Source organism: Anarrhichthys ocellatus, unplaced genomic scaffold (genome assembly GCF_004355925.1).
Source record: "Anarrhichthys ocellatus isolate YVR2014 unplaced genomic scaffold, GSC_Weel_1.0 scaffold7, whole genome shotgun sequence".
NCBI lineage: Eukaryota > Metazoa > Chordata > Actinopteri > Perciformes > Anarhichadidae > Anarrhichthys > Anarrhichthys ocellatus.
Genome location: NW_022280037.1, coordinates 9,674,519 through 9,688,764, shown reverse-complemented (window position 1 = coordinate 9,688,764; position 14,246 = coordinate 9,674,519). Strand labels below are relative to the sequence as shown.

General features: G+C 42.8%; 1 protein-coding gene across 2 annotated transcripts in view; it reads right to left on the bottom strand.

The window, feature by feature from the left end:
• Window positions 1-14,240, bottom strand: part of efna2a (ephrin-A2a) — a 71,332-nt gene extending 57,092 nt beyond the window's left edge. For both annotated transcript variants that reach the window (XM_031847055.1, XM_031847057.1), the window contains exon 1: window positions 14,045-14,240. In XM_031847055.1, coding sequence (XP_031702915.1) covers window positions 14,045-14,187 — 143 coding nt within the window. In that variant the 5' untranslated portion in view covers window positions 14,188-14,240. The remainder of the gene's footprint in view (window positions 1-14,044) is intronic.
• Window positions 14,241-14,246: the final 6 nt, after the last annotated feature.

Sequence of the window (14,246 nt, the reverse complement as noted above, 5' to 3'; positions counted from 1 at the left end):
GAGAGAGAGAGAGAGAGAGAGAGAGAGAGAGAGAGAGAGAGAGAGAGCGCTAACTATTCTGACTCCTCTCCTCTGCTAATGGCTTTAATGAGCTCTCTGGAGTCGTGGCTCTTTAAGACGCAGAAATGCGGCGGAGATCCACAACGGAGGCAAACGGAGAGAATGAAGATATGAAGTGAAGACGATGTAGAGAGCGATTAATGGCGAATAACTTAATAGAGGTGAAACGAGGGGGGGGGATAATAGAGAAAGTACAGTAGTGCATAAGCTCACACACACTCTCTCTCTCTCTCTCTCTCTCTCTCTCTCTCTCTCTCTCTCACACACACACGCGCGCGCGCACACACACGCGCAATAGTCATTCATCAGCATTATTCACCCATTTGGGCGCCGCGAGGAAGCTCCAGTTTAGAGCAGTGAACATCGCAGCTACTGTAGATATTGTGCTTCTTCTGTTTAGGGTTGACCCATTTCAGATAAACAAAAACATCAATAACGCTTTCCTCAGCAAACACCAAGGCGTGTAACGCACGGACACAAGCGCGCGGGCGAAAAACGCAGCCGCCCGTCTCCCGACTTCCCTGCGAGAGGAAGTCAGCGAGGGTGTTTGAAGTGCGTTTGATCAAACAGAGAGTATGCAGCACCAATAGCGGATGCCACAGCCTATACTCCTCACTGCACCCACAGACAGCAATGCCCGCCTCCTGTCAATTTTCCCTCTTTCTCTCCATCTCTCACGCTCCAGTCCTCATCGCAATCTTTTATCCTCCCCCGTTTCCCTCCATCTCTTCCTGCTCGTCTGTGTCCATCCCATCCCTCGTTTCCCCTGTTTTAATTTTTGGCTTGGTTAAAACACTTTTTGTGCTCATTGCCTTAACACATCACATAGTAATTGCTTCAGACACTAATCTCATTAAAATATATGGCTGACAACTTCTTTTTTTTAAACTTTATTTAATTTGGGCCCTTTCTTTTCTCCTCCTATTTCATAACACATCCTTATCACAAAAAAAACCTCCAAAAAATGAGGAAGCTCCTCACAGCCATGTCTCTTGTTAGACGAATATAATTCACCACTGTGTATAAACTACAAATATATCCGTTACTATCGCTCCCTTCCTTTCCTCTCATCTCTGGCTTCACCTCAGGCTTTGGGTGATTGGTGCCACAGCAAGCTTCGTGTCTCCCGCTTGTGTCCACGCTTCCACGGTGTAGGAAAAAAAAAATGCAGACAGCCGCAGCCTCTGCAGAAACCCTGCTTGTTCAGAGGCTGATATCACCTATAAAGAAGCATGTTTTTTCCCACTGTGCAACAGATGAGGGACATCAACACAAAGCCCGGTGGAGAACAGAGCCCTCCTGCAGCCCCTTCAGTAATCAGGGACGAGAGGAGGGAGGAAAAAGGGGGATGCCGAGAGAAGGAGCCCAGCAGTTGCTTCAGAACTACACAAGAGGCGAGGAATATTTGCCAGCCTTTGATTAAGCTCTTCAAACCGGTGTAAGGATCTTTTTTCTTTTTTTTTCTGAAGCAAACACACTTTACACACTTCTGAGCAACACCTAAACACCCACATAAAAAGGGCAAAGGAATACACATGTATACACACAGTTTGGCAGGTAGGTTCCCACACACACACCAAAAAAAAAAAAGAAGAGTGGACCGCAAAACGAAGGAATGAACAATATTCCCCTCATTTGTGACATAACACCTCTCTGCAGCTGTGTGAGAGAGTTAGAGGTGACGCCTCAGAGAATGGAGCACTCTCATCAGCGGAGAATCTCCTCATTTTCTATTTCCATTCAAAGAAAAGACAGAACTGCCAAAAAAATACAACTAATAACGTCTCATCTGCTTCATTTTCCATAGAGGCAACAGACGGGCGAGAAGGAGACTCTTGATGGAGTGCTCACAAACCTCCTCAAGAGACAGAGAGAGACAGAGAGAGAGAGAGAGAGAGAGAGAGAGAGACACAGAGAGAGAGTTATGGAGGAGTATGAGGGGTTCTTAGAATTGAGAGAACAGCACAGAGTAGGTGACTCATCATGGTCCTTTCATCACTGTGAGTATCTTCCATTACTATTCACACTCTTTGACATCATCATAATAATCATCATCATCATATTCATCACCAATACAATCACTGTTATCAACAATATCATCGCTATTAGCATCAGTGTCATTGTGCTCACTGTTAACAAGCATCAATATCATCTCTTGACGGTCCCTTTCAGGATTTTATGTCCTTTTCTCCTTCTCATCATCAACATCATCACAGTTGTCATTCACACTATCATCGTCTACATCCTTCTCATCCTCATCTTATGCACATTGTCTTCATCACATCAGTCTTATCATTAGGGTTATACTATCAACAACATAGCCACCATCATGATCAACATCTTCAACGTTAAACCTTCTCATCATAATGCCATGATAATCACTTTCACTTATCCTCATACAACTGTTTTGTATGTGGTGAAAACATATCTCTTAGAGCATCAAGATCATCATCCTTTTTAATCCTCCTCCTCCTCATCATCATCATAGCAGAATAATCACTCACGCAGTCAAATCATATCCACACAGTTTAACACAGTTGATCATTTGAATGAGAACATACCTGTTTGGTAATCCTCTCAGGACCCAGGTACCATCCCCTCCAAATGAGGTTAACACACACCATCATCATCATATATCATGAGGTCAATATCAATATTTTAATCTTTCCCTCTCTATCCTCGTCATTGCCATCACCATCGCCATCATCTTCAGTATCTTTATCATACCAATGCAATAATTTCATCCCTATCATCATGCGGCATGATAACCCCTATAACCACATATAGTGTCTAGATGACACGATAATGTGTGCAATTATTATGCAAACAAACACCACTAAGCACCCAGTTGTATCCACTTTTGCAAATATATTACTGTATTTCTGATTTAAAATGTTTGAATATAAAATAAAATATAAATTTAGAAATATTTCTTAAGTAACATACATACATGTGACTTTATTTATGGTCTTTGTTGGTGAGACAAACACATTTCCTGCCCTAGTTGGACAATACGCATCTATTCTAATCCTCCTGATCACCACCATCATCATTACGTCATCATCGTCATTAATACAATCAACATCCAATGAAGACATTAACCATGGCCGCCATAATTCCCATCACCATTACTGTCACCAGCCTCATTTTCCTCATTTACTATAGTTATGTTCCCCGCTGTTTTCATAATACTTATCATCATCATCATCATCTTAGTATTCATTAGCAACATGATCAACACTGATTATATATAAGCAAATAAATGCCAAATGCATATTTCTTAGCTGGGTTTCGAACTACACCACCATGTTCAAGAGAGAGAGAACACTAGCTGGTTTGGAAGCTTCAATTCTTAAGGCAGAATTAAATCAAAAAGCATTGTCAATAAATCCGCAGCGGAGAATAAACATGGAGCTAAAATAACAATCCAGGTGTAGAAAAGCTCTGAAAATAGTTACCCCAACATGAGTTAGAGATCGTGCTTTCAAAATGCAGATGGCTAAGAAACAACCTTTTTGTCCCCGAGGCTGTCGGCATCCACGACAACACCAGATGAACTATTACAACTGCATTGTATTGAATCTCTACCTGTCCTGAATCTGAAATGTAGAAGGTGTCGAGTTTTAATTTACGTGTCTGAGCTGAGATTGAAGACAAAACAAGCCTTAAGGACGACAGATTCCATCATCTTCGCCGTCATTAACACCTCTGCCGTCATCCACATGTTCATCACCACAAGTGCCATCGGCTTCATCCTATCAGAGTGATCGAAATCACTACCACCGTCATCATCGCTTCCTCTCAATCTCTCCCATCAGATTAGAGGCCAGTTTTCTAACATCAAGGCCTCAGAGTCTTGTTTAGAATTAGCCCTGGGTTAGGCCTGAGGTGAGGATTATTCTGCAGGTCAGAGGGAATATTGCTGTTGAGAAGACACAACACACACACACACTGAACCAGAAGGTGGCATACACACGGAAACCTCGGGGAGCCTTACAGGAATCAGGAGGGCTGAGTCAGTCAGCAGCTTCAGGACCAAGCAGAATTAAGTGGCGACAAAATTGTGAGAGTGCTGCAACATCTGTTGGTTCTGCCTTATTATGTCCCATTAGCATAGTTTAAAATGAGAGGTTTGTTGATGGTGGCCCCCATTCTGGATGAAACCATGGCAGCGAGGCGTCCGTAGCTGGCTGGGAATTAGTCAATTTCTCTCTGCCTTGTCTGATGGATTACAATGCAGATGATTCACTCACTCCTTCTTTTGTTTGACTTTCCACTCCTACTGTTTGAAAATCTGCTGGGGATTTTTTTTATTTTGGACGAAGATGAAAAACTGGTTTTCATTATTGCTCCAACACATGCATTGTAGTATGTGCACACAAACACACACACACACACACACACACACACACACACACTCAAACCCAAGCCAAGATTCTCTTGATGCTGTTGTGTAGTCTGACAAGGAGAAAATAACCGCGTTGTTCATAAAATACGCGGTCCAAATATATTTAGGGCGAATTCCAAAATCGCTTTGTAACAAACAACAACATCCTGGCGATTGTCAGCGTGAAAGTTACCGGGGTCAGCTCTTCATGGAGTTTAGTCTCACCTGCAATGATGCCAAGTGGAAAACAGGGAGGGGAAAGCATGCTTCACCTCACCCCTCCATCTTCTCTGCCTCTATTTTAAATGCCAACTTTCTCATTCTAAAAGCTGCGTGCGCCAGAGGGCATATTTAACATTGGGCGAGGCTCCATGCTAAAGGCCAGTGTTTCTCTTGTAATACCAGCCCCTCGACATCCACCTGCTGGGACCATCCAACCATGCGCTTGAAGTTGCTTCCTCTCCAACCACGCTGCTGTAAGTCTGCCTTCATGCTTACAGAAGTAATCTTCCTCTGCCTCCGTCTTCCTCACCACTTCCTCACCCTCTCTTTTCCCACCTAATTTCTCTTCCCTCTGCATCTCCGCTCCTTTGCTTTGGTTCTCTTTCCTCCAATGCAAACTCTCCTCTTTCTTCGTCCTTGTAAAAAAAACGATATCAAGTGGCCTTATCTCTCTTATACACTCTACTTTTTGTCCTTCATATTCATGGTAATTCATGCTGTCCCTAATCTTTCAAGTAGATCTCTCTATTTCTCACTTTTTTTTTTGTCGTTTTTTTGTCTCTCAGGGCCAGTCCGAGGCGTAGCCCGACAGTGGTGTCTGTGCTATTATCAGTCTCCAGCTGGTCTATATGAGGACTGAGCGGCCGGCGGTCCCATCTGAGCATCAGGCAGACAGAACTGAAAGAGACCTATTCTTTCGCTCGGCTAACACAATCAGCACGACCAGCCGGGACCTGAGAAAAAGTATTAGAGGGGAGCAGAAACAAGGATGGAGCAGGAATGACAATGCCCATTGTTCGCTGTGTATTGAGCACAGTCTGGCACCTTTCATATTCTGGGCTAGTATCTCCCCATTTTGTCCTCTGTTATTCATCCCTTCATTCTTTCATCCATGTCTGTTGGCCTCTCTTCTTGAAACCCCCAGATCACTGACTGTCTCTATCTCGAACAGCTTCTCTCTCTCTCTCTCTCTCTCTCTCGCTCTCTTCATTAAAACAACAACTCCTGGGATCTCCCCAGGTTGTTTCGGAGCGCTTACATCATCATCGCCACCACAGCCATAGTCATTACCATCAACAAACCTCATTAGTGGAAGGTAGCAACAGAAGCAGCAGCGCTGCAACATCTTCCTTGGTTCTTCAAACCTGCTCCCATGCAGGAACAGCCAAACATTGGGGGATGTTAAGTACACTCATTGCACATCGCATTACAGATTCAGTGCCACGCTGCCGACGTACCGAACACAGAATTTCACTCCTATGGGCAGATCAAATGATGATGATGTTTTTTGCAGCGTGCACAGACACTCGGGGCAGGATTGAAATCTGAAAAAGGCCACCTTTCTGTGAGGAAATGCATGGCAGAGGGCTGCTTTCAATCGCTATGGGGGGAAGACAATTTTTTGCTTTGAAAAATAAATCATTTCTAAGACAAGGATTATGATTCTAAGCCACTACCTTAATAAGAGAAAGAATAAAATCCTTAATCCTGACGGGAAGGGAAGATATCGCTGCCACTGAGAAATAGAATCGCAGGACTGGAGATATTTCTCATATCTGACGTTGACTTTCACTGCTAATTGTTACATTCACTGACAGACTGCATGACACATGATTGGCAGTGCAAATTAGCACAGGGGCACGGGTTGCCGTCGGCTTATCACGAAGAGGTGAAGATCAAGTGTCATACATGGCAGAAATAGAAGAAAACAAGGCGTTGTCACCAAAAAGTTACAGAATATAAAAGCAGTTGATAAGCCAAAGTTTTCTTCAATCATTTTGCAATACGATGTATTTTTAATCTATGTGCATTTTATCGCACTTTGTTAGAACTCTGCTCATTAGGAATACAATATTTAAGCCATGAAACACAGCATCTTATATCTGTTCATTTTAGTGCTGACAGTGTGCAGGAATCCAACATTCAAATGTGCACGATTTAATCTCCCCAACTACGTGTTTACTGTGTGTGCATTAGACAAGAGTTAGTTGGAATTGATGTACTTAAAGAAATATATATAAATTTCATTTTTAAAACAGAATGACAAAGACCCTTAACAGGAAACATGGATGAGATTGTTTATGACATTTCCTTGCAGAGGCTTCCTACCTTCCCGAGGGCATCAGCTGACTGACAGTAGAACAACTAATGCAGCAGTGATGAGAAAATGTTCAACTCCGTGACAACGGAAAAAGAGATAAAAGTGAAACTCACGGAGACTTGTTTACTTTGATTTCATTAGCAAACTACCACTTGGTTTATTTTAGGGGGGTTGACAGTAAAAGGCAAGATTTCATTCTCAGTCAGTTTGTCAAGGTTAACACAACATCTACAACTGCAACTAAGGAATACAACTAATCAAAATAACCTGTTAATTAGATTCTTCTTAATCATTAGGTCTGTAAAAGGAAAATATGACATAAAATATAGTACTAAATCACTCTAACGTAGAACTCAAGTTGACATCTTCAAACAGGTATTTTTTCACAGCAGATTTGTCATAGCAGGTGTAATTAATCGCATTAACGATGCTGTGCTGGTGGAGCCGGCATGCACAGTGAACCTGGAACACCTGTGTGGAAACGCTGCATATCATTGATGTAATCAGCTGCACCTGACAGTTTGAAAAGCCCATAATGTTTGCTGTGAAAATCACTTGCTTTGTTTAAGTCCAAACATCAAGACATTCATTTTATAACGATGTATAAAACAGTGAAAAGCAGCAAATTCTCACATTTGAGAACCCAGAACCATTATTTTAAATGTTTGCTTATTGACTAAGTAATTTTTACAACTTAGACTTATTTCCATTGTAGCTTTTAATACTATAAACACAGCACCCTATAATGTGAAAATGTGGTGGAAATTAGCTTAGACCTGTTCTCATTGTCCAGCGTTCCCCAGCTCAAAACCGCCTTAATGCGACACATTAAGGACAGTTTTCTCGAATTTAGACATTAATATCTCCACAAGGGCTCAATGGATTTTTACCATTAAAACTGCACTTGAAAAATCCATCTCCCTTCATTATTTTGCAATTAGCCCTTACTAATGTCTTACAATGAGGACCCTGAGGACATCGGACCTTGGGAACAAATGGACGACCCTGTCTTGAGAAAAGCTTGCTCTCATGTGGTGGGACTCTGATAAATCTGTTCTGCAACATGACAAATATGTTTATGTCAAAATTGTTGGATTTGCAGACTTGACAGAATGTGCTACTATCAAAAAATATTTGATATTTTGTTCCATTCTGTCATGTTTATATCACTTCTTTAATCCTACATTATACTAATAAATGTGCGTCTTCTTCAGAAGGTCCATGTGTTTCCTCTCTCTTGATTTAAATACAGAATTCAGAGTTGTCTTTATTCAACAGAAACAAAATAACACCTCTGTGGTCAAGAATCACAGAGGCATTTTGTCAAACAACCTATTTTTATTTTTTTTACTTTCATGCCTTTACTGAAGGAATTGGCAGTGCATTTAACATCAGCAGGATAACTGTTCCGCTCTGATGCCCCTGCATATCTAGATGACCTCCACCTGTCAATCATTGCATTGAATCTGCTGATGACTAAGATCAGCAACACTAGATCCCGTTATGTAACGGCCTCTCCTGCTGAGCTGGGAGAAATCACTTGCCCTGACTTTAATTACTCAAAGTATCATTTTTAGCTCGACGTGAGTCACTCTGGACCACACAGACGACTCTCGGGACTGGCTTCTCTCAACATGAACCATAGCAGTGCTGACATTTTGAACAAACACACACACACTGTCCAATCATGTAGGTCGCAGCGAGAACATGTGACCTGCAGCTTTAAGTGTGTAGGTATAGAAAGAGGTTGCCTGAGGCAGTGTGTACAGTTCAGGGTCCTGCAGGAGAAAAACATGCTAACCCCATCCCGACGGGGCGAGGGGGGGAGGAAGGGAGGGAGGGAGAGAAGCCGCGATACAAGAGATAAGAGAGAGTGGAAGATGAGAGCTTGATAGGGAGACACAAAGACAGAGAGGAAGAAGGGATGGAGTGAAAAAGAGGAGGTGGTGGTGATGGTGGTGCTGGCGGCAGCAGTGGAAGATGGATTTAACCCAGGGGCAGGTTTGAGTCTGACAAACTGTCAGTAACTGAGCGGGGGTGACTACAAGTCTCCATGTAAATTGGATGCAAATCTGTGCGTGTCTGTATGTGTGTGGTAGGGCTGAGGAAGTGCTAGTGACGACTCGTATCGCTGGGCGCCGCGGGGGACGCGACAGAAAGACAGCGTGTGTGTGGGGGTTTATGTGCAAGGACGTGTGCAGCGCCGACTGTGTGTGTGTATGGATGGACGGCGTGTACGTGTCCGGGCATATGAAACTTTCTGTGTGACAGTATATGAGTTTGAGTGTGTGGGTGATCCGTGCATGAGACTTCCTCAAAGGATGTGTGTGTGTGCGTGTGTGTGTGTGCGTGTCTCCAAGGAGATAGATTCTGTCCCATAGAATGAAAGTGTCGTCAACCATCAGCGCTTCTCCCTGACACGGAGTTCCTCAAAGACGCAGAGATGAAGAGAGGGGAGGAACAAAGAAGAAAAGGAAAAGAAAGTCTTTTGAAGGATAAACCATGGGATTAGATAAGGTGCTCCTTCTGGACTATTGAGCCAGTATATGTGTGTGTGAGTGTGTGTGGAGGAGGAGAGCCCATTGCTCTGAGCACATTAGCTGCTCGGGGTGAACAAAGCCCCTCACCTGTGAGCTTTATAATACGGGCCTGGGAGCCAGGGGGGGGGGGGGGGGGCTCAGTGCGTGCACGCTTGTGTACCCGCCAACAAGAGGAAAAAGGATGGGCTTTTACTCAATAGAGAGCCAGTCTGGGTGGATGTGCATTTGTCCCATATCTAGCTTCCCTTGTGTGTGTGTGTGTGTGTGTGTGTGTGTGTGTGTGTGTGTGTGTGTACATGACAGTAAATAGAAAAATTGAAGCCTGGACAGCCATTCCGGTTGTGTGACTGTGTGTGTGTGAGTTTGTGACCTACATCGAGAGCCGCCTCTCGTGTTTGTGCACACACACGTGTGTGTAACTACTGTACTCAATTCCTGCGTGTGACTTAGATCCCTGTATTTGGGTCTGGGAGATTTCCAGATGCTGTTCCAGTGTTGCACTATTGTCGTGATGATGTGCGTTGTGGTACTTTGTTACCGTGCGGCACCACGTATCTCATCACAACGCGGGGACGGACAACACTCTGAGAAATGATGAATGAGAAAACGGCTTGAGTGTGTTAGTGTGTGTGTGTGTGTGTGTGTGTGTGTGTGTGAGTGCTCCTCCCCGCCGTGACCAAAAGTGGCCGGAGCTGTTTGAATTGGATTATCTCATACATTTTCTATTATCCAGCAAGGCCTTGAAAGAGATAGGCCTGCTGAGAGCCAGAGCCCTTGATATAAAGGGTTTGGCCAATTTGTAGTATGCCTCCTCTCTCAAGAAGGAACATATGTTTCACTCATTTTATTTATCTGGACTTATCCAGGTTAGTCTCGTGGAGATCAAGGTACTCAGACAGACCTGGCAGCACAATTAATTGGCAAGTCAAAAAACAATTAAAACACGTCATGTGGATGGTGAGTAGTGTCAGAAAAGCACGCGAGAGAAAAGTAGAGCAAGGAAGACCGAGGTTGTCAGAGAGGAAGTAGACAAATATTAATGGAAGTAACTTTAAAATATTAGCAATATTGGTGAAATATGTAGCACCAGTGTCTGCTATGGCCACTGGGAAGTGTCAGTCCTTGATGGGTCAGTTCACTCAAACGACATTTTCCCGTTTTTCTTAGGCTGAGATTTTAAGATATCCCTTCCTGAAATTCTTTCTGTCATTCCCAAACGATCGGGATGATTATAATTTAATTTGTGGTGCTCGAAACATTGAAAAAGAATAATTTGGAAAAAAAATGTTGCTGATGAAAATGTCTGAATGAAATTTTCTTCAATGCTCTGAGCACCACAGACAAAATTAAATTCACCGAGAGAAAGACAAATACAAGACCGCATCTTGCTTTTTATAATACAACAAAAAGCAACAAAAAATAGAAAAATAGAAACACAAGAGTAAACCTCTATTTTTAATGAACTAACCAACAAAACCTTCTTCTGTACTTTCTTATAGGTAATGTTTTTGCATATTTACTAGAAATTTCTGCGTGGTTTTGCGGTTTTGGACTGGTGTTTTTAGGAGAATATTAACTGTACATTAAAATAACAATTAAATAAAACATTAGCGCTCGGTTCCAGTCGTGTCTCTGGCCACCTGGCCAATCTAAATGCAATATTCACACTCCTGTGTTTTGGTCTTCACCACTCATATCTGGCTCTTTAGCTGCTTAAAGACTGAGCCGAAAGATGCTAAGCACTCTGTGAAGCTGAGAGGAACTGCAGAGTCAGATTACAATTCTCTGTGGGTTCATCACTACAAGAGACCCCTTTCACATCACATGCAGTGATATGATGTATTGTAAATACTAAAATATTGATTATGGCTGCTTATAGAGTTGGATTAAGAGAATGACTGCAGTAAATCTGACGTCGCCAGCCTTATTTCTGGAACTATCTCTGGAAAGTTGCATATCCCTCCACTGTGTTGTGACTTGTCACTTCAAACAGCTTTCCTCTCTACCTTCCTCAAAAAAAACACAGAACGTTTTTCACCGGGAGTACAAAACAGCCAGCGCTTATCAATTCTACAAATCAAGTCGGTACTTGTGTGACCTTGCAGCGAACGTCCTTTCTCAAGCTGTTTTTTGGTGGGAGCAAAACTTTTGATGAACACAAGAAGAGACGACACATCCTGATAGCTCAATACAAGCTGTGTGCTTGATGTTCTGTGATCAATTAAGACACACAGCTGTTCATTTCCCCAGATGTTTGTGCCATTTCACCGCCTCAGACAATGGCTGCAGTCTGGATGCGATTCATTATTCTTGCATAGTCTCTGAGCTTCTCATCAGTCCCCGGTGCCTAAATCGCCATCCAGTGTATTAATAGGTTGACAAGTAAGAGCTTTTAGAAATATTTGCACTTCATCTGTAATATATATTCGTTAACATCAAATGTGCCATAGAAGGATGCACGCACGAAAGTGCACTGAGTTTAATATTTTTGTATGAACTTTCTACTCCCGAATACTAGACGTCTGGCACCTCTCAGCGTTAGTGTGATGAGTGGTGCTAGTCCTTGAAGAACAGATGGAGACACACATCTTTCCAGCAGCATTTACTGATCCTCCACACTTCCATCACAACACTATAGTTTCTTTCGGACGTGTGATTAGTCAGATTAGTTTTGTGACTATTCGGACCTCTAGTTTGGGAGCCAATGAACTACAGTATACATATATATATACATACATATAAGTAGTTAAAACTAGCTCCACCTCGACCAGCTACAACAGTAAAACATTGATGCATCAGTATTTACAATCTAACAACGTAATAATAATATATCAGTCACAGAAGCCATGTTTCTGCAGCTCCAGTACTTTTGAAACTTTTAAGTACTTCTGTGCTTTTACTTTGGTAATATTTTGAATACAGACATTTTATGTTGTGTATTTGAAGCCTACTGGATGTTACTTCCTCCACTGATGCAATTTGGGGAATAACTTACTGTCATTTTTTATTGCTTGTATCGTCTGGTGGTATTTCTGGCTCTATTTCTTTCTTTCTTTTTTGCAATTTTGCAGTATTCCCAGATCACAGCAAGAAGCTTGGGCGAATAAAATCATATATTATGTTCAAAACCTTTTAAATAAAACTCAGGTTTTAATAAACCAGACTTGTCCTCTACATTTAACATGAACTGGGATGATGTGTCTGCCTTATCATCTGCTTTTGCCAGTGGGCTAGTTTAAAAAAAAAAAAAAAAAAGAAAAGAAAACTTGCAGTAATACTCAAAGTTTGTAGAGAGAATTATCTTTAGATTAAAGTTGAGGAATGAATATTGTCATTGGAAGGTCCTCACAAGTGCAGCGGGACGGAGGTGTGTGTGTGTGTGTGTGTGTGTGCAGAAAAAGGCGCAGCATGAGCAATGACAGTGCCAGGGTCTAACAGCGAGACCCAACCTCGCCAGGGCTCCAGAGCCTAGATTCATTGCTTTAGTAGCAATGCATTTTTGATGTGCCCCCTTTCTGCTTCAGCTTCTCCGTACGACCCTGACCGAATAACAGCGCCCCCAGCAAGCTTCCATATAGCTTTAATTTACCCTGTGACGTTTGCAACGTGTCGGTGTTTTTGTGTGTGTGTGTGTGTGTGTGTGTGTGTGTGTGTGTGGTGTGAAAGAAGGAGCACATAGAGACGAAAAGAAAGAGAGAAAGGGAAAAAGAGAGAGAGAGAGAAAGAGAGAAAATGTTTCCCCTTGCCTGTTAAATATTTGAGAAGCCTTCTGTGGAAGTGATGCAGTCAGAGGCAGGCCTGTTAGCTCAGTGTGTGTGTGTGTGTGTGTGTTTGGTTGATGCAGAGAGAGAGACAGGGCCGTTAGCTTTGACTAATTCAGCTGTGAGCGAGCGAGAGGGAGCACTTTCACTGTTTATTTATCTACCTGGGAGGGAGAGGGAGGGTAAAAGAAAAAGAAGGGAGAGAGAGAAGAAGAATAAGGGGTGAGAGAGAGAGAGATTGTCACAAACTATTAGCCAGACGGACCCAGTGTGCTTTGCCCCATGTCAATGAGAGAGTCCCAGCTAAAGGCAACCATGTGTGTGTGTTAATGCATGTGCATGTGCAGCCTCGTGCACGTGTGTGAATGTGTGTGTTTACATCTTCCTTTGTGTTTATTTCTGTTTGGATGTGGTTTTTGCACATGCAAGTGCTTGCAATTAATGTGCACTCATGTTTACTGGCTCAAGTGGCTGAAATTGAAAGGAAAAGAAAGGTAAAGGCTGTGTGCATGTGTTTGTGTGCATGTGTTTGTGTGCATGTGTTTGGGCGAGAGAGAGAGAGAGAGAGACAGAGAAGAGAGAAAGAGAGAGAGGAAAATCTCTAGACATGATGAGAAGAGGAGGCAGGCTGCCCTCATTGCCTAAGACAAAAGGGGCTCCATGTGCCACAGAACAAAATATCTACTTGCACGCACACACACTTCCACTTGCGCCTGTGTGTTGGTGTGTGTGTGTGACTTGTTTGCTCATTTGCAAACGACATCAATATTGCAAAAGTCAGCCAAAACACTGCTGAAACTGGAAGAAAGAATAAAATGGAGGGAAAACGAGTGATGTGTTCAGACAGTCAAAAAAAGAGAAAAGGCTCAGCCTGCATGCTGGATATGTTTATCATTATTTGAGAGAGGGCGATATATATATATATACACACACACACACACACACACACACACTTAAGTGCACTAAAACTCACTTGGGGTTGGAGCTGTTCCAGTAGACAGCGTGTCTGTCAAATATGATCTTCTCCTCCGCCCACACGGACACCCAGGACAGGATGGTCAGCAGCACCACCTCCATCACACACCTCTGCCCGAGCTGGCACAACATCATAGACATCCAGGGGGGATATCTCTCTCTCTCTCTCTCTCTCTCTCTCTCTCTCTCTCTCTCTCTCT